This window comes from Culex quinquefasciatus, chromosome 2 (assembly GCF_015732765.1).
Source record: "Culex quinquefasciatus strain JHB chromosome 2, VPISU_Cqui_1.0_pri_paternal, whole genome shotgun sequence".
Taxonomy (NCBI): Eukaryota; Metazoa; Arthropoda; class Insecta; order Diptera; family Culicidae; genus Culex; species Culex quinquefasciatus.
In genome coordinates, this window is record NC_051862.1 from 188300255 (window position 1) to 188326361 (window position 26107).

At 37.5% G+C, this 26107-nt stretch overlaps 1 protein-coding gene across 7 annotated transcripts in view; it reads right to left on the minus strand.

Annotated features, from left to right (window-relative positions):
- The window catches only part of LOC6035244 (GTPase-activating protein skywalker), an 87338-nt gene that overhangs the window by 22603 nt on the left and 38628 nt on the right, over positions 1 to 26107 (minus strand). For 5 of the 7 annotated variants that reach the window (XM_038251790.1, XM_038251786.1, XM_038251789.1 and 2 more), the window contains exons 2-4: positions 19523 to 20061; positions 11232 to 11434; positions 10952 to 11156 (exon numbers count right to left, since the gene is read on the minus strand). In XM_038251790.1, the coding sequence (XP_038107718.1) occupies positions 10952 to 11156; positions 11232 to 11434; positions 19523 to 19691 (577 nt within the window). In that variant the 5' untranslated portion in view covers positions 19692 to 20061. The remainder of the gene's footprint in view (positions 1 to 10951; positions 11157 to 11231; positions 11435 to 19522; positions 20062 to 26107) is intronic. The other 2 variants (XM_038251787.1, XM_038251788.1) reach the window with 1 other exon arrangement.

The window sequence follows — 26107 nt, forward strand, 5'->3', positions numbered from 1 at the left end:
GTATGTTGTTGGTTTTAAAAGCATCTTGGTACTTAAATAAAAAAAAAATATCCGCTTGAAATCGGCTACCTGTTCAATGAACAGGTTGAACAGGTGGACGAGTCGCCTCTGATTCCATTACAGTTTGATAGAAACAAAAGTAACCCTGTAAAAAATTAGTGCTAGACAATTATGTTTACAAGAAAAATATATGTTCCTATAAAATATTAAGAACAAGTTTAAAAAATGTGAGTAATGTAGTCCATTATAGAGATTCAAAGATAATTAATTTACTCGATAAATTATGTTCCAAATAAGTTCAAAAACATTTCAAAAAATTCAATAAAATATTAAGAGTGAGACATTCGTATTGAAAATTCGAATCGAATCTAAATGCAATCAGTTGAATTGCTGAAGCAACAAAAAAGTGAAATTTTATTTCCTTTCATTCGATAAAGAATTAACTACCAGCAAGATGGTACCGATATTTTCTTTTCTTTTATTTTGAGAGAAAAATATTTATCCACCCCAAATAATCTGGTTTGTATATTGGGCCAAACTGCGGTGCTTAAGCACCCAAAATAATGGGTTCTGGTGACAACTAAAGCACTGCACCTTTGATATTTCGCAAAACATGGTGCCTATGTTCGTTCTCTGATATTGGCAAGATAATATTTACATTTATTGCCTCGAGGCACGTTTATGGGAATTTGGGCGAGCATTATCACTACAAGGGCACTAAACCGGCTTATCTGTTTCCACGACTTTACTCCTCGTAAGAAACCTTTTTCTGAGATTAATCGAATCGATTTCCGAGTACCGAGCGTCTTCACTGAAAAAATTGATAAACACCAGGTGTCTCCATCGTTTTGAAGCTATATATTTTTTTCCATGTCGTAACGATTGGAAACCTTCCAAGGAATGTCTTTTTTCTGGTCATATTTTTATTTAAAGATTGACGCGAACGGGATTTCACATGCTAATTTTTTGGCGAGGTGGAAAATTTTCCGTCGAAGGTAATTTGTTATTTTCTGCAGTTTGTCGCACGACATTTATACAACGTGCGATAAATATTGTGAACATCGCTCATCCGCGAAATATGTCGTTTCTTTTTTGGCAAAGAACTTCAACATTATTAAGTGACAGTGAGCTATTTCGGTTTCTAAGAAAACGAATAACATCCCCAAACCCCCCAGAATTAATTCAATCAACGCTCTAACTTTCAAGTCCCTCCAATCAACAAGTGACCGCCCAGTAGATTAAACCCAAAGTATTCCAAAAGTAAGCTAATCCCGGTCCACTCTCACCGCCCAACACTTCAGCTTAGCAGCTGCTCATCGCCATAAAACCATTAAAATCCTCTTTCCTTCAAGGATATACACGAGTTCCCTTCTAGGGATAAAAATAAGAAGCAGAATCGCCGCCCCGTCGACGCCCAAGTGGGAAATGTAATTTGCAAATTGTTCAGCCTCCGGAACGTCCCCACTTTCCGACTTCTTGGAGGCAATGAGCCCTCCGTGCCATTCTCACGGAAGTCTCGGGAGGAAATGAAATTCATGATTAAATTTGTTTTGGGTTCGTCGTGAAAGATTGTTGGGCTTCAGCGGAAAACATTTTAGCTTGTTTAGGAGCATTTCTTTTATGCTAATTTTGGTATCGAATGCTAAAAGTGAGAAATTTCGTAGCTGATTTCCACTTAAACATTCAACAGATGATTCAACATTCATTACAACAAAAACAAGTGAAATCGTCGTAGTCGAAATGAAATGCCACAAAAGCCGGCAAGCCGTGCAGAATGGGAGCTTTCACGCAAATTACGTTCTCTGGTCGTCCTATCTGGCGAAGACGGGACTCAACGTGGCACATTCCTTCTCGTAACTTAGGTAATAGCTCTCTTGGGGAACATTTGGAAAGAGTCGCAGATTGTGGATGGTGGTTTTTGCAGGGTATGAAATGAAAACAGAAGAGGGTTAGAAGGAAAGATATCATCAACATACAGTATGTAAAAAAAGTATTTACACCCCTTGGGCACTATGCACATTTTGTGATGAAACATGTAAAAAATTTAAAGTTTGACAGGAACCTAGTACTACGTTTTGTTCAGAAACTCATGCCAAACATTTTGCTACAAAAAGCTCATGAAAGATGATTTCTATAAAAGTTATATAACAAATACTATTACGAAAATAAAAAGGTGCAAAAAGTGTGTACACCTTTCGAAAAATTAACATAAATAATGTTATTTGTTGACAAATCACCATAAATCCAGTCTCCCAACTCCAAATAGGCATCTTGACTGATTAAAATAATTTGATTGAATATAAAGTTTACTAACTACTTAGTATAAAAGTTTATATAACTCTGGAAATTCTACATAAAACTTATCTAAACTTAATTTTGCAAACTTTTAATTCAACTAAATGTCAATATATTACCATAGAATTGCTAAATAAACATTTTGAGTGGGTATAACACCGTTTTGAGGGTTTTTGTATCGATAGAATAGATTTTTCGTTGGAATTTCGTACCAACCCGGAATTACGTCGTAGGAAAATCCGCCGGCATCCGAACCGATCCACGATTCACAAGTCAACCTATGTGGAATCGGAAAGGGCATAAAATTTCCGATCTTTTGATACCCATACATCTAGGTTTTCTTTAAAACCTACGTTTTTAAATACCTGGGCAAAAAGTAAGTTTGATCTACGAGAACAAAAATTACGAAATTCCATACATTTTTGGCAGGTTGCTCAAACGAAACCATAACAACGTTTTTGCTTAGGTATTTAAAAACGTGGGTTTTATAGAAAACCTGGATGTATGGGTATCAAAAGATCGGAAATTTTATGCCCTTTCTGATTCCACATAGGTTGACTTGTGAATTGAGGACCGGTTCAGATGCTGGCGGATTTTCCGACGACGTAATTCCGGGTTGGTACGAAATTCCAACGAAAAATCTATTCTATCGATACAAATACCCCCAAAACGGTGTTATACCCACTCCAAAATGTTTATTTAGCAATTCTATGGTAATATATTGACATTTATTTGAATTAAATGTTTGCAAAATTAAGTTTAGATAAGTTTTATATAGAATTTCCAGAGTTATATAAACTTATATACTAAGTAGTTAGTAAACTTTATATTCAATCCAAATTCTTTTTTTAATCAGTCCAGGATGCCTATTTGGAGTTGGGAGACTGGATTTATGGTGATTTGTCAACAAATAACATTATTTATGTTAATTTTTCGAAAGGTGTACAAACTTTTTTTGCACCTTTTTTATTTTCGTAATAGTATTTGTTATATAACTTTTTATAGAAATCATCTTTTCATGAGCTTTTTGTAGCAAAATGTTTGGCATGAGTTTATGAACAAAACGTAGTACTAGGTTCCTGTCAAACTTTAAATTTTTTACATGTTTCATCACAAAATGTGCATAGTGCCCAAGGGGTGTAAATACTTTTTTTACATACTGTATGTACCAGAAGAGACATTTTATAAACCTTCATATCAGAACTGTTTAAAGAGGGGCTTGGCGATTGTCTAATGTTCATTTTTCTTTTGTCGAAAATGATAAAATCGCAGGCATAATGTCATGAACTACTCCTGTAAACCAAAATTAAATTTCTCCAACAGCAATAGCTAACTAGGAACTCGAGTCGGAATTGAAACTAAACAATAAACAGCAACTTATCAATTTCCATTCCATTTGTACACTTTGAGTAACACAGATTAAATAGTAGACAGAGGCGCTGAACCTTTCCCAGCTCCAACACCTCCATCGAAGCTCCAGAAATGCAACTGCGCAATGCCAGACAACGCCACACGGATTCCGGTTTACGGCGGATTGCCTGCTTCACACCACTATGAAAAACCTCATTTTGGTTGCGTTGTCCAGGTCTCCAGCAAATTCGGTCAAATCGTACAGCACCCCCCAAGCAGAGTGTCGTCTTGGGACAAATTCGCTTTTTTTACGAAATATAAAATCATGAATCCGAAAAAATCAGGAAAAGTGAAAGGATTTCGATTTGGCCGTCAACCCCGAAAATTTGGCGTTTCCAGACACCTCGGGCGTCCGACTGTAGCTCCTGGTGGATCGATCACATGCAACCACACCGGGCGATGTAATTTACGACCGACTGCTCATTGGCGGTGTAAACACTGCCAAACAGCAGGAACGCGGGAGCTCCACTAGTACAGTTCTAAGCCATCGATTGTGTACACAATCGTACCCGAGCAAAAGCAGAGCATTCTGGGCAGGTTGTTTAATAAATAATAAATTTGCGAAAAAAAACGAGCCGAGCTTATCAACCTGGACGACGTCCGATGCGGACCTGCAGTTTGTAGACTTGCTCGAAGTGTTTATATTGGATTGTCTGGTTTGAACTGGTTCCGCACTATTATTGAATCGACATTTACGGGGTGTACATATTTACAATATCCATTTCAGTCGAGATTAAAAATGGAAACTTTCCATTCAGCAAGTCACCTCCACGCAGATCAAGAGCGCGTTCGATTTTGCGTATCGAAAACAAGATTATCCTGTAGCCTTAATCTGAGTTCATCATTCGACAAGGATTCATGAATAAAAGAACCGTAACCCAAAGAGGATTGAACCCTCGAAGGTAACAGGTTGAAAGCAAGAACACCTTCTGCTTTCATCTTTTGAAACGTTGGTGGTGGTACGAACGTGGGAGAAATCAATTCAGGGGGGCGCGTTTTATTGACTGAAAGCTTAACATTTTGAGTTTTTCCTTTTTAAAAAAAATGTGAAAAAACAAGACGCTTTTATAGAAGGAAACAGTTTTAAATTATTTGTTTGTTATTTAAATGATTTTTTTAAATAAAAAAAAATTATCCTTTTTGTCATTCTTTTGTGAATTTTGTACTTTGTTCAAGAGGATATTTTGAGCAACCTTTCTTCTACTTAAAATACTACTTTTTTGTATTTTTATATGCATGATATGGGGCAAAAGGCGCCAGCTTTGAGTTTTTCAAGTAAAATTGAGATTTATCGAAAACGATACATTTTTCCAAAAACTTGAGTTATTATTTATATCCTCAAAGGTGATTTTTGCGAGTTTTTTAAATCTTATAAAAAATCAGGCCTTTCAATTTTCTGTGATTTTTTGTTTTTTTACTCCAATTCAAAACACCTTAAAGGTTGTCTTAATTTTCTTCTAACTTTTTTAATAAATGAAAGTTTTTGAAAATATTTGCCCGATAAATTTAAGTCTAGACCAGAGGTGCCCAACTTTTTGGCCCTGCTGGCCAGATCAGATTTTTCTGAACCAGGTACTATCGTTAAGTAAAAGTTGTTTCATAAACACACAAAATTTTCTTCGTTTGTTCTTAGTTTTTCTTCAAAACTATTCAAACTGTTGAAGTTTAATTGAAAAATATATTGTTTGCTGGTTTCTTGACTTATTTTGAGACTGCAGAAAATATTTGCAGCGAACTTTGTTATCTGTATAATTATTTTTTTAAGCTTTTTCCTAAAATACTTTTTCTAAGAACTACATAATTTTTTGCTTACTCATTTATTTAAAATTCAATTTTAATTAAATTCCCAAGAAATGAAAGATTTAAATTTTAAGTTAACTCATTCTAAAACGGTATTAAATATTAGAGTCATTCTGTACAACAATCCAAGTTCTTTTTCGTAAATCATCAGTTTAATAATTGATTCTTAAATGTTAAAAATTAAATTCAAACATACGGAATAATTGTATTTGAAACAAAAACATTGCCGCTTGTGATCAAATTTTCAAATATGGGTCAATCCAGGACCAAACTTGAAGGGAACGTTCATCTATCGATTGTTAACAAAAATCCCAAGTTTGATGCTGATTGGACCATCCCTCTATTTTTGGCACCGCCCTCTTTTTGACGATTTTCTTTAAAACTTGTTTTTCTTTTAATCATAACTTTGCAAATACTTAAGCAAAAGACTTTCTACATGATGCATTTAATAGAAAATTGTCCAAGGAATTCGATAAAAATAAAATTTCAACCTTGAATGCCCACTTATATTATATTTTAACGTTTTACGTATAAAAAAATCGGTTTTGACCATTTCCTTATATTTTTATTTGTTTTTTTTTTATCACCATCGTGTTCCCCGGACAATTTTACATAATAATCAATGCAGACCTTAAACTAAAATGAACTATTGGCAAGATACAGCGAATTACTGCAAAAAGTTTGATTTTGCGCTGCACTCTGTCCTATAACTTCAAATCCGCATCCTCAGTCAGTGGCGGTCACCCTAAATGGTGACTCGTCACCCTGAAAATATGCGACAGTAATTAGGGGTACACTACAATAGATCAACTAAATGGTCGCAGTAGTCTTAAATCCTACACAAAAAGACGTCATTTATGTACGTCCCATATGTGTTTACATCCCGCAAGACAATGTAGTTTAAGTTCTATTGTAACTGCCTAATAAAACTACTCTGCCTCTTCGCGCGCTGACCACCGTCCGAGACGGTTGGATCAGCAGTCTCAGCAAATCGATTGTTTTATTCAAATACGAAATATTCTACGCAATTGGACAACAACAACAACAATAACACAACGTAGGGAATTCTGAGTCGGCCCCTTGGCTGAACAGTTATAATTAAAAGAAAAAAAGTTTTTTAGAAAATCGCCAAAAAGGGGGCGGTGCCAAAAATAGAGGGATGGTCCAATCAGCACGAAACTTGGGATTTTTGTTAACAATCGATAGGGGTAATTCTCTACCAACTCACACGAAATCGGGAAAAGTTGCCCCGACCCCTCTTCGATTTGCGTGAAACTTTGTCCTAAGGGGTAACTTTTGTCCCTGATCACGAATCCGAGGTCCGTTTTTGATATCTCGTGACGGAGGGCGGTACGACCCTTCCATTTTGAACATGCGAAAAAGAGGTGTTTTTCAATAATTTGCAGCCTGAAACGGTGATGAGATAGAAATTTGGTGTCAAAGGGACTTTTATGTAAAATTAGACGCCCGATTTGATGGCGTACTCAGAATTCCGAATAAACGTATTTTTCATCGAAAAAAACACTAAAAAGTTTTAAAATTCTCCCGTTTTCCGTTACTCGACTGTAAAAAATTTTGGAACATGTCATTTTATGGGAAATTTAATGTACTTTTCGAATCTACATTGTCCCAGAAGGGTCATTTTTTCATTTAGAACAAAATTTTTCATTTTAAAATTTCGTGTTTTTCTAACTTTGCAGGGTTATTTTTTAGAGTGTAACAATGTTCTACAAAGTTGTAGAGCAGACAATTCCAAAAATTTTGATATATAGACATAAGGGGTTTGCTTATAAACATCACAAGTTATCGCGATTTTACGAAAAAAAGTTTTGAAAAAGTTACTTTTGCGTTTCTCTTTGTTTCGTCGTCCGTGTCTGTCGCGGGTGACCATGAACGGCCATGATCGATGACGACCAACTTTTTAAAACTTTTTTCGTAAAATCGTGATAATTTGTGATGTTTATAAGCAAACCCTTATGTATGTATATCAAAATTTTTGTAATTGTCTGCTCTACAACTTTGTAGAACATTGTTACACTCTAAAAATAACCCTGCAAAGTTAGAAAAACACGAAATTTTAAAATGAAAAATTTTGTTCTAAATGAAAAAATGACCCTTCTGGGACAATGTAAATTCGAAAAGTACATTAAATTTCCCATAAAATGACATGTTCCAAAATTTTTTACAGTCGAGTAACGGAAAATGGGAGAATTTTTAAAACGTTTTTAGTGTTTTTTGCGATGAAAAATACGTTTTTTCGGAATTCTGAGTACGCCATCAAATCGGGCGTCTAATTTTACATAAAAGTCCCTTTGACACCAAATTTCTATCTCATCACCGTTTCAGGCTGCAAATTATTGAAAACACCTCTTTTTTCGCATGTGCAAAAATGGAAGGGGTCGTACCGCCCCTCCGTCACGAGATATCAAAAAACGGACCTCGGATTCGTGATCAGGGACAAAAGTTACCCCTTAGGACAAAGTTTCACGCAAATCGAAGAGGGGTCGGGGCAACTGCTGTGTGAGTTGGCAGAGAATTACCCATAGATAAACGTTTCCTTCAAGTTTGGTCCAAACCGGTGAAGGTCGAGTCCAAAAGTGGACTCAGTTGACCTGGAATGACTTATATTTGAAAATTTGATCACAGGCATATTTTTTAAATCAAGACACTCAATCTATTTATCGAATAGTTCAGTAAAAAACTTAAGAGCCAGTTATAGAACTATTTTGAAATGCCACCGTAAAAAGGCTTCACGTACCGGATGCAGCCCGCTGGCCAGACAACTTTGGTGTCTTCGACAAAGTTGCTTGAATTGGCAAGCCCAAAAATTTTCTTGGAGACGAAAAAAACCCAAAAATTCTCCTGAAAAGTTAGATTTTCAAAAATCACCCTAATCGTGAACCATCCTAATTTTTAACCTTACCAAAAGTTGGCCCTTTTCATTTACAACAACTTTTGTCAAGACACCAAAGCTCCAAAACTGTTTCGGAAAATCAATTTTACACTCAATTTTGCGATCTGGACTGGACCACTTGCCCAGTGGTGCCACAAAATTTTCTTTATATTTTTCAAAGGTTTTATTTTCCACCCGAGCAATTTTGTCCATATTCCGGAAATGGATTTTATTTGCATTATTTTTATTTGGTTCCATCTTTTTGATGGCCTTCTCTATGACCAAAGAGGCCATTTTTTGTCATTGGTTCACCCATAAAAGTCTTCATATAATTTTGACAGCTGTCCATGCAAGAAATGTGACGTAAATATTCAAAAATCTGTATATTTTGAAGACATTTTCTGACCGATTTGATGTCTTCGGCAAAGTCGGAGGAATATTCAAAAATATGGTAAACGGAATTTTTAACGCCGATATTTTTGTTGTTGTGGTGAAAATTCACCTTACCAATACCCGTATATTCAATATCTCATAACTCCGCAACTTTTGAGCCATAAAAAAGTAAGTTGAGTTTACTCAAATTTGACACTGAGTTCTAAAATAGGTCAAGAAATAATATTAAGCTTGTGGGGCGAAGTTTTGAAAAATGCTCCTAGTTTTGACACCCAAATAGCCTTTTGAAGTTTTACTAAAAAATTGCTGTTTTTTTTTTAAGGTGCCGATGAGCAATTTTGAAAATTGGCCCTTTTGAAATGTTACTCTTGATTTATTTATTTTTCGAAGCGATCAGAATATTCAGAAAAGTGTTAAAATTGATACATTTAGGGGAATTCTATCCAATTTGATGCGCCTCACTTTTCAAACTAAAAATTTTGCCAAAAAAATTACTTAAGTTGCTCGATAAAATACATGGTGTTTGCATATCAAAGTTCATGTTGATTTAAAATGAATGTCCATGTTTGTTTGTTTTGCGAATTTTAAAAAAGACGATGATTTTTTCATCGTTCCAGCGGTTTTTTTAAATGTTGTGCAGAAGTTTGCACTCAAATTTGCTTATATAGTGTGATCCTGTTTAGTGTCTATTTTTTTCTTTTGGATTAAGGTTCGCTCTACAGTCTCTAATCACAATCTTTAGAACAAAAAATTAAAATTTCATGTTCTTGGAGTCTAGGCTTTTTAAATCAAAATAGCTCACAAAATGCTTGAGATATGATTTTCCGTGCCCTAACCTTTTCATCTTCCATTAAAAAAAGTATTTAGACATTCATCTTTTGGGAGCCGATTGCTTTCACGACCAGTGGCAGTGCGTGGCCGAATGGTTACGCTGTCCGCTTTGTAAGCGGATGATTCTGGGTTCGATTCCCATCTGCTGCAACCTTCCATCGGATGAGGAAGTAAAATGTCGGTCCCGGCCTTGGTTGTTAGGCCGTTAAGTCATTCCAGGTGTAGGAGTTGTCTCCATGCCATAAGTACAAACAACACACCAAACCAAGCCTACTCCGGTGGAATCTCTGGCGGCGGTTGGACTCGCAATCCAAAGGTCGTCAGACCAAACACTGGGGTGGAAGGTTCCTTGGAGTAAAAAGAGGTTTTGGGTGCTCTCCCCATTCAAGCCTTCGGACTCCTAGGTTCGAGCAGAAACTTGCAATATAGACCACAAAAGACCCGGGGGTCGTTAATGTGGATGGTTTGATTTTTTTTTGCTTTCACGAATCGTTGGCGGGTTGCAAAAAGGTTGCCGATACCCAGCCGAGAAAGCGTTCAAAAAGAAAGTGATTGAAGTTGGTTTCAAATTAATGGACAATAAATTTAGGGTTGGTTTAGGTGGGGAAATGTTCTCCACCAAGGTCAACCCGCTGATTGAGATCAAGTATTTTGTTTAAGAGATTCCACTTGAAATTGATCCAACCACAATTTGATGAGCAACACGTGCCAATTTTGCATATTTTAAACTATATCACGACACAATGGTCGACTGGCCGAGTGTCGTCGCAATCTTAATAAAACAACGAACACACACACACGGCACGATGCAGTACCGACCTCCCCAAAAGGCATAGTCCAAGCGGTTTATAAATATTGAAGCGGGAATTAATGGTAATTATAGGCGTTCGAGTTCAGCACGGGCAATTAAACGCTAAAAAAAGGCAAACGCGATACGGATTCTCCTTGTTTTGCGGAGCGCGCGCGCGACTGTCGTTAAATAATTTAACTCCTCTCTCCAATAGGCAAATAAATTTCAAGATTCACTTTGAACCCCCCCTTCCGAAGATATTCAGTGGTTTGTGCGGTCGCGGGCCTGGAAAATTCTAAAATTTTCCACCATCTTGTGTTTATTTTCCCTTCGGCGAATTAGACAAGCCCGGGCGGTAAGGTAAATATTATACATTCGGAGCTTGGATTTCGTTCCGTGTAGGTGAGGTTATTTCGGTGAATCTCGCATCGCAGCGCAAGTTGAAACAACAAACAGACCCAAGTTTTCATGCTTTCCGATGTTTGACTTAAAGTACGTTTCCGCAGGGGGAAGGTCACACCGCACAACTTGAAACTTACCGGACATGAAGTGCAGCAGCATCGCCGTGATCGGGTACAGCGTCGGACTGTAGGTGATGTCCGGGCAGGCGTACCCGAGGACACTGACAACGCGGTCCGCCACCGCCCGGCCCTTCCGCGTCAGGTGGTACGGCAGACAGTGCGTGGAGTCGACGAACGGGGGCAGCATGATCGGCTTCTCCGGCAGCTCGGTCGTGCCGAAGACCTGGACGGGAGAGGAAAATCGAACGTAAGCAACTGAACTAAATGTGAATTTAAATTTGAAAACTGCACCCCGTACCTGGTTCACCATGTCCCAGTAGAACCCGTCCAGCATGTTCTTCCCGACGTGGTGCTGGCTGCACAGGGCCGGCCATAGCTGCGACCGGATCGGCGAGTTGGTGGGCCACGAGTTTTCCCTTAGCACTAGTTTGGCTTCACGTTTCTTACCCTGCTGTATGAGTGATTGCACATCTTGAAATGTCTTTAGGTTGGGTTTCTTTCCTGCAAAGTGGAGAAGAAAATGAAAAGAAACAATTATTAGAAAATTTGCTTCATCACCATGAGTTGGCATGTCCTGGAAATATCCTGCAAAATGTTGACTCAATCGTATTTAGAGTAATTTCCCTCGATTATGGCCAATACCCAATTAAACTACCGCCAATCAATCATGGCGCAAACAACACTGTTGCGTGCACCGGAGTGCAATAGCCCACGTGAATAATTGATTTGCAAACAAAACGAACAGTTGATAAAAAGGGGTGACGCCGTCGATGATGTTGACCTCCCCCAAAAGGGCGGTGCCCTCTGCGTCAACATTGTTGAGCAACGACGTCGACGTCACAGGGGAAAACTATTGCTGCTAAATGGGGACACCTACGTCAAAGCTGGCGGTCTGTCTGCCGCTTCATGTGCAGTGTGTGGGAGGATCCCTCTGGTGAAATACATTGTGAACGACGACGGGTAACACTTTTCCCGGTAATGATGGCGATTCAAGCGTTGCAAAAGCTTTTAAAGGATTATGGCATTATAGGATAATAATTGATTGCGCAGTGTGGTGATTAAAGCAATTCAAACTCACTGCAACGTGAATATGAATAGAGGTTTCCATTTGAAATTGTCGATATTATGCTGTTATCAGCATGAAATCGAATTTTCATAGGCATTTTAATTTAAAAAACCGTTTGGCAAAACAAAACATAACTAAGGAAATGGAATTCCATAGAAATGTTTTTGGCAGATGTTTTTTTCCTGTTTTCCTCAAATGAAGATCTATCGAAAATGTTCATTAACCCTTTACTGCCCAAATTATTTTTGGTCATTTTGAGCAACTTTTGTTCTACGAAAAACTTTCCTATTCTTGTTTTATGTTATTCTTGTTTTATTTTTAGTATTTTTATTTGCAGTTATCTTGTTAAGTCTATGTTTGTTTTTGGTATTGCCTATCTACACGTTTTTTACAGCCACTTTTTTATTTTTTTTGCTTGTTTTTCACATTTTCTGCACAGAAAAAAATCAATTCTCGAAACCGTGAAGTCAGTTCACGATTATGAGAACCACGAAGGAATATATTCACGTTTATGGTGCAAATGCACCATACTCATGAATAAATTCCTTCGTGGATCTCACATTCGTGAACTTAATTCACGATTACGGGAATTGATTTTTTTCTGTGTGTTATAGAATGGAACCATCATCATTTAAATTGTAAAAAAATGCGTAGAGACACAGTCTGGGACACTACAAAAATTACTGCATACCTCTTTTTACTGAAAATATAGGAAATGTTAGTAAAATTCACAGCCAAAGTTGACCCCTAAAAAAGACATTTTTAAACATATTGGCAAAGTCACATAAAACAAGTTAAACATCCAACACTATAATTTTCTTAAAATTTTAAGAGTTCTTTTTTCAATGCTCTTTAAAGATCAAAAGCCCGTCTAAAGGCGGGGTTAGGTTGTGGAGGGTTAAATTTCACTTTTGTAATTCAATAAAATTTTGAATAATGGGACCACAGATCGGAAGAAACGTAAACCTTAACATTGTTTCGAGATTTTTCATTTTGTATTTTTTGATTCGCGTGAAACTTTGTCCTTGCATTCCCTATGTCAAAAGAAGTCATTCTGCATCATTTGTTTTTTTCCATGCAAGGCTCCATACAATAATGTGGGCTGGTCATACAAAATGTTAAAAGACATTTTCTGATCAATTTGGAGTCTTCGGCAAAGTTGTGACCAAAAAAAGTGGAATTTTGGAGTGTTGAAAATTTGGTAGGTTGAATATTACCTTTTTTGGAGTAATATTGCTCAAAAAGTGTGTAAAAATGTGAACCTGATGAATATTCACCAATTCCCGATGTAATATTACACATTTTTTTGCCACAAAATCTGACACCATTTCCTGATGAATATTATCATCGTTATTTTTTCTGTGTGGATAATGTCCCAAGTTTTTCATTCAACCTTTTATCACAATAAGCTGAATTCCCAAAATACGCGATTTTTTTTCTTTTTTTTTTTGAAGCTATATTTTGCGCTAGAGTTTAAGATGGTGCAAAATCTGGTACCGCAGTTATGAAATAAAATCAATGGTAATAATAAGAAAGGGCGAAATACACTCATTTTTGAAATTTTCAAATGTAAGGCTATATTTTTAAATTTCGATATTTTTTTATAGGAAAGGGCAAAAAAAATCACAATGGTTTTTTTTCAAATAGTTTCTATGAAATCACATGTTGAAAAGTGAAGGCTAATCAGATGACACTGAGAAAAATCTCATTAAAGCAACACATGTCTAATGGTGAGAAACATTGGAAAGTGATAAACATTGAATGAAGAAGATAATTAGCGAAAAAAATGTAAACTATATTTTGTCAGGGCTTAGCTTCAAGAGGCTGTATCTAAGCAGCAGTCCAACAAAGTCAAAAACAAAAAAAAAAAGTAATTTTTCAGCTTTTCAAAAATAATAATGTTTTTCCTTCATGAAATATTTAAAAAAATACAGATAAATCACAAATAATAACATGCAATACCATGACAAAAAAAACAATGCATTTTATTTAAAGTGTTAAGTCATTTACGATAGAAAATTTGATATTGCATCTGAAAATGAAATTAAGTTTGACAATATTTTAGAATTTTTCCAAAACTCGCAATTTTTCCAAAAATAGTTTTTTTTTCTAAAAATTTCATATTCTGTACTAAATTTTGTAGCATCCTAAGTTGTAGCACAAAAGATGCATTTTTAGTCTTCTAGAACAAATAAAAATATAAGTTTTATAAGAGTTCAGATTTTAGTAACGAAACAATAAATAAAAAAAATTGTATGTTTTTCCTTGTTCCTATTTATTTATTGAGTTTTCATCATAACCTACAACATTGCCGAAGACAAAAAATCGATCATGAAATCCCTTTGCGAAAACGTTGAGAATTACTCTGTAAACTCATTCTTGCATTCTTTGAAAAACGATTTTCTTAAAAATTTGCCGAAGGATAAATGGAACGAAAAAGGTTGAGAACCACTGTTCTAGTATTTTGGGAATGAGACTGATGGGACGAGTATGTGGTTTCCCGAGCATGGGTAAATAACAACGGCAATGCGTGACAATACCTTTCTCTGGCATCAATACCAACTTTTGGTATTCCTGGACCCTGTCTTAAGACAATGCAAGAGCAACACTTGGCTTCATACCAATTTAAGGTATTGTTTTAATTTTGCAAAATTGCAGCATTTGTCATTGATTGAACACCACATTTTTGTATTCTTTTGGTATCATAGAATTTTGTCGGTTTCCTCTGAAACCATTGGATTTTTTTTTAACAATTCTGATAAGGTAATTAATTTTTTGCAATTCCGTGGTGAAACTACTCACTTTTCCTGTCATTCTTGAACGATGAAATAGCCTACTTTTCTGTACCAAAAATAACAGAATCGAATAGCAACACTTTTCAAAATAAATGCTGAAAAGTTCTACTTTTCAGCACTCAAATGGGTGCTGAAAAGTTGAACTTTTCAGCACTTGTTTTGAAAAGTAACACTTTTCAACATTTTTTTTGATTTAAACGATTTATTGACAAAATACATGAAAATTTGACTTAAAATTTCAATCAGTGTGTGTTTTTTGGAATTGCAAAAAATGTTGTATGGAACTCGTTGCAAAACTTGATTTTTTCAGCACTCTTCGTATTTATCCAACTCGGTGAACCTCGTTGGATAAATGTACGACTCGTGCTGAAAAAATCCTCTTTTTGAAACTTGTTGCATAAACTACTATTTCCGAATAATACCGAAAATTTCAAATATGATTTTAAAAAGTTTTAATATACCCTCTAAAGCAATGACTTGAAATTGTGGAAAATTTTCTAAGTCAGGATACCACATTTTGGTATTGGGTAATTCTCTACCAACTCACACGAAATCGGGAAAAGTTGCCCCGATCCCTCTTCGATTCGCGTGAAACTTTGTCCTACGGGGTAACTTTTATCTCTGATGAACCAAACTTCGGGACAATGCACATGGTCAACCAAACAAAACGTGTTTGTTATTGTTTACATTGCGTGCACTCGTTTTTGTTAGTTCAAGGTCAAACATTAACCCTTTCAGGCCTGATGGGTCATATATGACCCATACCGAAATTCGGTTGTATAAAATCACACAGTGCTCAAAACATATAACATTGTTCAGCAAAGTTGTAATTTATGAGTTTCTCTACCTAGGAAAAAATGTTTGAGTGGTTGTTAATGGCCATTTTGACGACCTAGAACATCCTGAAAACCTGAAATTTGGAAACTTCAGAAAATGTTGAAGATAATTCAGGTTTACAACGATTTTTCAAGGCAAATGAAGTTTAGTTATTACCAGTCACATCCTCACGACCATTTGGGACCACTTCGATCCCTTTGGATCTCTTTTGGGATGATCTAGGTCCTCCAAAGTGTCCTGGAATACAGATCTTGAGTCTACCAACAACTTCCGATTATGGATCATATTCAGTGATGTCCCTGGGACTTTGGCAACCCTCTGAGCTATGTGGGTCACTCCTGTCCTCCTGAAAACAGATCTTGGAGTCTACCGCCGTAACAACACGATTCTACCAAGTTTCCGATTATAGTTCATATTCAGTGATGTCCCTGGGACCCTTTGGCAACACTATGAGCTATGTGATCACTTTTGGGATGTTCTGGGTCCTCCAAAGTCCTGGAATACAGATCTTGAGTCTACCGCCGTAACAACATGATTCAAGTTTCCGATCATGGTTCATATTCAGTGATGTCCCTGGGACCCTTTGGCAACACTATGAGCTATGTGGATCACTTTGGGATGTTCTGGGTCCTCCAAAGTGTCCTAGAATACAGATCTTGAGTCTGCCGTAACAACACGATTCTACCAAGTTTCCGATTATGGTGATGTCCCTGGGACATGGCAACACTATGAGCTATGTGGATCACTTTGGGATGTTCTGGGTCATCCAAATGTCCAGGAATACAGATCTTGCCGCCGTAACAACACGATTCTACCAAGTTTCCGATTATGGTTCATATTCAGTGATGTCCCTGGGACCTGGCAACACTATGAGCTATGTGGATCACTTTGGGATGATCTGTCCTCAGATCTTGGAGTCTACCGCCGTAACAACACGATTCTACCCGATCATGGTTCATATTCAGTGATGTCCTGGGACCCTTTGGCAACACTATGAGCTATGTGGATCACTTTTGGGATGTTCTGGGTCATCCAAAGTGTCCAGGAATACAGATCTTGGAGTCTACCGCCGTAACAACATGATTCTACCAAGTTTCCGATTATGGTTCATATTCAGTGATGTCCCTGGAACCTTTTGGCAACCTTCTGAGCTATGTGGATCACTTTTGGGATGATCTGGGTCCTCCAAAGTGTTCTGGAATACAGATCTTGAAGTCTACCGCCGTAACAACAAGATTCTACCAAGTTTCCGATTAGGTTCATATTCAGTAATGTCCCTGGGACCCTATGAGCTATGTGGATCATTTTGGGATGTTCTGGGTCCTCCAGTGTCTTGGAATACAGATCTTGGAGTATACCTCGTAACAACACGATTGTACCAAGTTTCCGATCATGATTATGAACCATAATCGGAAACTTGGTAAAATCGTGTTGTTACGGCGGTAGACTCCAAGATCTGTATTCCAGGACACTTTGGAGGACCCAGATCATCCCAAAAGTGATCCACATAGCTCATAGTGTTTCCAATGGGTCCCAGGGACATCACTGAATATGAACCATAATTGAAACTTGGTAGAATCGTGTTGTTACGGCGGTAGACTCCAAGATCTGTATTCCAGGACACTTTGGAGGACCCAGAACATCCCAAAAGTGATCCACATAGCTCAGAGTGTTTCCAAAGGGTTCTAGGACATCACTGAATATGAACCATGATCGGAAACTTGGTACAATCGTGTTGTTACGGAGGTATACTCCAAGATCTGAATTCCAGGACACTTTGGAGGACCCAGAACATCCCAAAAGTGATCCACATAGCTCATAGTGTTGCCAAAGGGTCCCAGGGACATCACTGAATATGAACCATAATCGGAAACTTGGTAGAATCGTGTTGTTACGGCGGTAGACTCCAAGATCTGTATTCCAGGACACTTTGGAGGACCCAGATCATCCCAAAAGTGATCCACATAGCTTATAGTGTTGCCAAAGGGTCTCAGGGACATCACTGAATATGAACCATGATCGGAAACTTGGTAGAATTGTGTTGTTACGGCGGTAGACTCCAAGATCTGTATTCTAGGACACTTTGGAGGACCCAGAACATCCCAAAAGTGATCCACATAGCTCATAGTGTTGCCAAAGGGTCCCAGGGACATCACTGAATATGAACCATAATCGAAAACTTGGTAGAATCGTGTTGTTACGGCGGTAGACTCCAAGATCTGTATTCCAGGACACTTCGGAGGACCCAGATCATCCCAAAAGTGATCCACATAGCTCATAGTGTTGCCAAAGGGTCCCAGGGACATCACTGAATATGAACCATGATCGGAAACTTGGTAGAATTGTGTTGTTACGGCGGTAGACTCCAAGATCTGTATTCTAGGACACTTTGGAGGACCCAGAACATCCCAAAAGTGATCCACATAGTTCATAGTGTTGCCAAAGGGTCCCAGGGACATCACTGAATATGAACCATGATCGGAAACTTGGTAGAATCGTGTTGTTACGGCGGTAGACTCCAAGATCTGTATTCCAGGACACTTTGGAGGACCCAGATCATCCCAAAAGTGATCCACATAGCTCATAGTGTTGCCGAAGGATCCCAAGGACATCACTGAATATGAACCATAATTGGAAACTTGGTAGAATCGTGTTGTTACGGCGGTAGACTCCAAGATCTTTATTCTAGGACACTTTGGAGGACCCAGAACATCCCAAAAGTGATCCACATAGCTCATAGTGTTGCCAAAGGGTCCCAGGGACATCACTGAATATGAACCATGATCGGAAACTTGGTAGAATCGTGTTGTTACGGCGGAAGACTCCAAGATCTGTATTCCAGGACACTTTGGAGGACCCAGAACATCCCAAAAGTGATCAACATAGCTCATAGTGTTGCCAAAGGGTCCCAGGGACATCACTGAATATGAACCATGATCGGAAACTTGGTAGAATCGTGTTGTTACGGCGGTAGACTCCAAGATCTGTATTCCAGGACACTTTGGAGGACCCAGAACATCCCAAAAGTGATCCACATAGCTCATAGTGTTGCCAAAGGGTCCCAGGGACATCACTGAATATGAACCATAATCGGAAACTTGGTAGAATCGTGTTGTTACGGCGGTAGACTCCAAGATCTATATTCCAGGACACTTTGGAGGACCCAGAACGTCCAATAATGAAATGTAACTTTTTTTTGCCTGTTTCTGTTTACTCATGGAAAAAATGAACTACTGGTACCAAAATTGTAGATTAACACAGCTCAGAAAAATTCAGGCCTGAAAGGGTTAAAACGCGTTTTTCTCGGAACGTTAAAAAGCGACGTACGTCATGATAGCACGACGGCGTCGAACTGCTCAGTTTATTTGTAAAATTTAGAAAAAATATCTTATTTTCAAACGGATTTGGATCACTTTCATTTGTCCAAATTCTTCAAGATATTTTTTAATAAAAAAAAATACAAAATATCTTGGAATTTTTGAACGAGCTTAAAAGCAATAATCGTGATTGAGTAATCTTTACAACGTTCAAATCATTTCAATATATTTACGGTGGGTTAAAATAAATAACAAAAACAAAACTGCTGTTTAATTTAATGTTTTAAAGAGTAATATTTTACACTCCTGTTTTGTTCAGCTTTTTGCTCGTCATGAAAACGGAAGCCATCAATTGGCAAACACTTGCCAAAACAGCAACAAGGTCCACCATTGGCGAAATTTACTGAAGCAAACGAATCTATCATATTTTTAGCGCCAATTAGTATCCATCAACGAAAACTGTCACGCAAAAACAATCACATTCGTCTTCGTCATCGCCGCCCAACTCACTAACGAACGAATCGCACGACTTGCGGATTTACGCTAAATTTTCCTCGATTCGTGACCACTTTACCTGACGACGCCAGCAGCTTCAGGTCGAAGCAGGTACACTTGGTGAGGTCAGCCCGCGACTGGAGATACTGCAGCTCCAGGTACAGATCGGTGTCCGGGTCGATGTAGACCGAGGCCCGCTGCTTGCTGAGGTTCTCCAGCGAGATGCCCTCGGGCGTTTTGGCCACCATGACGCTCGGCCGTTTCTCGTTGGACGGAATTTTTGTTGTGGGTGGTTTGGCTGGTTCAGCCAAGAATTGTTTCTTTAAACTTGTGTTGTTTTTGCTCAAAGCTGGCGCTCTTAGATCACTAATTCACTTTTGAACCGGCGACACTAGGATCGGTGCCAGTAACTCACTCATCCTGAATTCTTCCAAATATAGAACGACGACCGGCTTCTTCACTGATTGAAACTGCACCATATATCTCCGCTTCGTTGAACCTTTGGTCGAATCTTGAACACACACGCGGGACACTCGAAAACAAGACCACTCGTCTCTGGCCCGGCTGACACCGGCTGCGGTCGGTCTTCTCCGAACTTGTTCAAATATTCATCTTTCACTGCGAGTTAAAACATCATCAATACCAATTTTCAACCCCATTCGCTCTCGAGCTCAAACTGGAACCCGGCCTCAGACTGACCGCTTGTGCTATTTCTGGATCTCCGACTGATCAGCGACGCGATCACACTCGACGTAAACAACAGCAAAGATCAAACTCGGTATCAATTACAGTTCCGCGAATCACAACAACCACAACCTGGCGCCAACGACTTGGACGATTTCCCGAGGTTCTCCCAAGGGCACACGTCCGTCCGGTTCCGCAGCTTGATCTCGACTGTCGAGCTGAACTCGGCGCAGCCGGCAGTATAGCAGTGTCGGATCGCCCGAACTCCAGCAGCCATCGTGCCTCTCTTTCGCGCGCGCTCGCTGCGTATGAGTGTGTGAAAAGGGTGCGATAATTGAAGAATGGCTTCAAATTGAAACCGGCGTGATCGGGAAAGAGGAGATCGCACGAGAGTATTAACAGCGCGGTGAGTGATCGTCGTGAGATACGCGCGCACACACACACTGATGATCGTTTGGGGCGATGCGAACGTAAACAAATAAACAAACAACGAAAGGAAGAAAGACGATACGGACACGACTCTAAGGGGGTTGATCACGAGTGCGGTTGGTGGTCGGGTATTAGATTAGGGGTGGCTTTGGTTGAAAGACGATCGCGAGGTGATCGTTCTAAGTGCGGTTTGAGCTATTTTTGAGAGGTCAGATTAGTCACGGTGGTGGTGGTGATAGGAAAATTTGCTGTATGACTGTGAAAGGGCTGAAATTTCCACGGAATTGGCGAGTGCAACAAAGAGGACACATTTGAGTTGGATTTGAATTCGGCGAATGGAATGTGGAAAATTCGAGGCTAAAAGGTTTGGGGAATTTTACGGTTAGTGGTTTGATTAAGGTTCGATGTATATTGTTGATTTAATGAATAATTATTGGGAAGATATTGTTTCACGATGATTTGATTTAAGCTACTTTAGTTGCAAGTGGTATATCCCAGGATGAGTTTGGTCGAGATATTTGAGATATTTGTACTTCAAATACGATGGGTGTATCAACGAAATTGTTTTGAGATATTCTATACCATGTCAAGTGCTTTTCTTTTAATAGATGAAACATGATTTCGTAACAAAATATTTGAGAAATTTTGAGCTTTCCCGGCAATTTGTTGCATGAGAAGTTGGAAGTTCGATTCGCAGAAAAATCATTAAAATTATAGGGAATTTGGACTCGACTTCGAAGTCAAAACTTGAGCTTTAATACTTCAGGTATAATTCTATTTTTTTCGGTACTAATTCAAAATTTAAGAATGTAACTGTCAAATCTCTATAATAAATCCAAGAATAATGACATATTTTAAAAATCTACACCCAAACGAAAAATATATCTCAAAATCTGCAACAGTGGATTTGCTGCAAAAAATGTTATATTTTATTACATTTTTTGCAGCAAGCCCATAGATCATTTTTGCCCGCGTGTAAACACGTCAGCGATCTGCAGTTCTCACCAACACATAGAATGCTGGCGCGTCCCCGAGCAACACTCTAGAGAGAACATTGTGTTCGCGCTCTGTCCCTCACCATTCATCAAGCGTCCATGGCGCGGTGGTAGCGTTTCGGATCAGCAACCTAGAAGTTGATGGTTCAATCCTCGTTCTGTTAAGATTTTTTTTCCTGCAATACAATCAATCTGCTGTCGGTAATGTCGATAATTGTCGGTAACGGGCAAAAATGTCATACCCCTATACCGCAAAAAATGCATGAGGACAGTTTTCATGCAGATTCTGATATACTTTCATGCCGCCATGTATCACAATCATGCGACCGCCGGTTGGGTGTATGTTTAACTTTTGAATCATCACCATATCTTTGAGAAATTTTGAAAATTACAAGCCATGGTATTATTATTTGATTAAAAAAGTGTTTTAAAATGCATTTTGCACCTGCCCAGTTTTGCGATCATTAGTTTTTAACCTTCTACAAACCAACCCTGCCTTAAGACGGGCTTCGAATTAAAAAAAATGCCAAAAATTCATTTTTCAACCAATTTTTGATCTTTCAAAAGCTGAAGAATTTTTTTCCCAAAATGGAAACTTTTTGCGGTGCTGTAGATTGAATTCCACAAAAATTGAAATTTATTTTGATCGATCCTTGACATGCTAAAAATGATTTTTAACGCAGGCAAATATGTTTCGAATTGTTTTCAGAGTTGTTGTTGTTGTTGCACTGTTATCAAAAACCCTAAAATTGGTGATTTTTTTAAATCTTCAAATTGAACTTTATGTGGCTATAACTCGAAAATTCTTCATAATTTTAACCGTATTTGGTTCCAATTCGATCAATCTGGAACTTTTCTTTGACATCCATTCTTTAAAATCCGGAAAATGTTTTTTGGTCAAGTACCATCTAGTTTCCAGAGTTATATTCTAAACAATATTTTTTCTAAAGTTTTATTCTCAACATTAGAATAGAAGTTAGAATAGAAATGATTTTTTTTTTATCATTTTCTACGGAAAATGTCAGAATTATAAAGCAAAAATCAACAGAATCCTGTGCAACTAAATAAAACATAACATAACATTAATATTTATTGACAAATTGAAATTTATCGCAATCACCAATACTTATAATCAATTCATTGAGTGTAAATTTGACGTGCTCTCTGCCATAATTAATTTAGAAAACTACGTCGAGTACAAAACATTCTCAATATTTCAATAATACTCATATTGACTCATATCTTGAACTTATCTTCAGCAATTGACTCCTAGCTAACTAAGTAAATATTTATTAAAATTGAAACAATGCACTTCAGTAAACAAAAACAAACAACGTTCCCGTCACGAGCCACGGACCTGTTATGAAAAGGGATTTTTATCGTTTGCAAAATAACCGTAAATTATTCTGACAGACACCAACGGGAAAATTCCAGTTCACGTCTTTCTTTTCTTCCACTGCCGTCACAGATAAGAACGTCACCAATTTACCCGTGAATATTGCATATCGTGAAAAACTATGGTAAAAACTTGCAGTTTTTCTTTTTCCAACAAAGATTACATTAATTAGAGTTTAAGGGATGACCTTTTTTATTATGAAAAAAAAAATGTTAATTTTGTTAACTGTGCACATCAAAACTGCAAACATATAGTCTGATAAGAAGCAACTTTGGAACAGAGAGACAGTAATGTCCAACCAAACACACACAGTAAATCAGGGTTATAATTATAGTGCAGAATACACAATGTTCCCACAGCGTAGGGCATCCGAGATTTGTCCCCCCGTGGGTAATTCTGGCAGCCAATGACGCCACAGCTGACTGGATTGCAGCGGATGCTTATCTGGACGAAATTGGATCGTAATAACGACTATCAGGCAGGAAGATACCAGCGAGATTTAGTGTAATTCCGTCCGACGACAAGAGTCGTAATTCTTGCACAAACGACGCGTGGGCGTAACGGGATGCCCACGCCAGGAGCGGATCTGTCACCGCAGATTATGTCAGACCCGGTCACATATCGGCCTAATATGACCTGATCGAGCCGCCCGTTGGCAACACAACTCCTAATGAACATTTGTGCGCGGGACCCCATAAAGGAGCGCCTCTAATTGGTTCATTAAAAATGATCAACCATTTTACGCCCCGGGACCTGAATGGCTTTGGAGCGCGCTTTGCTGGGTTTTGCGCGAGTTTATCGCTCTCGAAGTACAAAGCCGTGCAAATTGAAAATGTAAATTGCGGTTTGTGGAAATCCGTAATGTGAAGTCACTGGTTGTTATCTGTAATATAAAAAATCCCCGGGAATGGGTAGAAATTAGACTCATCCGATTTGGTTCCGATGGTCAAGTTGTGTAAAAACAATCTTTTTGGTAACAACAAAACGACTCTGTTTCGCCGGGTGACCTCATCCACCGAAATAAACACATTTATTTTTAAAATTGAATTCAGTACTCCAGAACCTGTTTTCGCAGCGTCACAATGGACAGGTCACGAAACAGCACGACCGAAAGTGCATTCCTGAAGGCTCGTTTGTCAATCATACCTTCCGTCACGCCATCAGCATCACCCTGGTGCAATGTGTGTTGGCGGAACTTGATTGACGGTAGTTTTACCGCGTAAATCCGAGGATTTAAATTTGTTTTGTTATTTATTGAGCAAAATCGAATTTGAATCATTTGATTTAAATGCGTAATCAAATTTGTCATGAGTAAAGCATCGACCTTTTAGGTGACTTGAATTCTAATTTTGATATTCTCACTCATTGAGGCGTCCAAGCAGTCCGATGTGCAGCCATTATTGTGCACAAAGCGCACTTTTCTCATCTTTCCTGACTGACGGCTGGGGATGGACGAACCGGTTTTGCTTGATTAAATATAGCGCACGATTGCTATAATCATGGGAGGTGAAGGGGGCGTAACAATGCCTCTGGACTACCTCACTTCCTTACGGATTATCACGCTGAAGATTTCCATAGAAATTCATTTATTTTTTATTCTGATTATGATTGCTGAAATATTTGGATCAAATTGAATATTGTTTTTATTCAAAGTCGATTTTTTATATGTTTAGAGAACTCAAAAAGCTTTGTTTGCTCAAGAATTTATTTATTATTGTATTTTTTTTAAATTTATTTAGGCCGATGCAAATATTAAAAAAAGTTTTTGTCCCTCGGCCCTGGCCGAGGCCCCCCTTGACTTGGCAAAAAAATAAAAAAAAATATAAAAATTTAAATAACAAGCCATAGTCTTCACATTTAAATGAAAAAAGTGTTTTAAATGCATTTTACACTGGTTCCAGTTGTTTTGCAATCATTAGTTTTCAAAAAAATCTAAGATCTGACAAAACAAAAATTGTATCGAAAAAAAAGGTTTTGCATCGAAAATTTTCAAAAAATCTTAAGATTTTTTAATAAACCCAAACATGCTAAAAATGATTTTAAACGCAGAAGAATGTATTTTAATTTGATTTCAGCTGGTTGCACTTGAATTTTTATTGAAATTTTGAAGTTTATTGTAAAAATATTTTTTTTGCCCCCTGATTTTTCGGGCCAATTTTGAGGGGGGGGTGACAAAAACTTTTAAAAATATTTGTACCAGCCTTATTAATTTTTTCCAGGAGTTTTTGAAAAAATATGATTTTTTAATTCTAAAATAATGTCTAGTAAAATTTTTAAATCATTTTTCGATGTTAAGGCTGGTACAAATTTTAATTTAAAGTTTTTGTCTCCCATCTACTTCCAAGTTGGCCCGAAAAATCAGGGGGCAAGCAATTTTTTTCACTCCAAACTCCAAAATTTCATAGGATGTTTAAGTACAATCAGCTGAAATCAATTTAAAATGCGTTTCCCTGCGTTTAGAATCACTTTAAGAATGTTTGAGTTAATTTAATTTTTTTTATTTTTTGAAAAATCTCGATGTTTCAGTTTTTTTTCGCTAAAATTTTTGTTTTCGTCAAATTTTTCGAAAATTAATGATTGCAAAACAACTGAACTAGTGTAAAATGCATTTTTAAAGCACTTTTTTCATTCAAATCCTTAAACTATGGCCCACTTCTCGACACCGCCAAAGCTGAGGGACAAAAACTTTGAAAAATATTTGCATCGGCCTAATCAAAATTTGAAATTGAAAATTATTTAACACATTTTTTGATAAAGCGCACCGTTTTTAAGTTATATTAATTAAGTATTTTGCAATTTTAAATTAATTCATGAAGGAAAAGCCCCTTAAAAAAATATTTTTGAAAAACTGAGAAAATTTCCTACAATTTTCTCTTGACTTTTTTAATCAACTGCTGGTTGTTGTGGCATAGTCTCTTGAAGTTTAAATTTTGTGAAATATGATTTTTTTCTGATTGTTATAGCTCGTTAAACTTTTGTGAAATGTTCTCATTTAAAAAAAAACATTTTTTTAATTTAATAATAAATAACAATTTTATAACAATTTTATTCGATTCAAATATTAGGCTCAATTTCAAAATAGTTTTATTAAAAAGAACAGAAAAAAAGCACATTTCTATTTTATTTTCTGACAACGAAAATCTTATCAACAGTTCGCGAG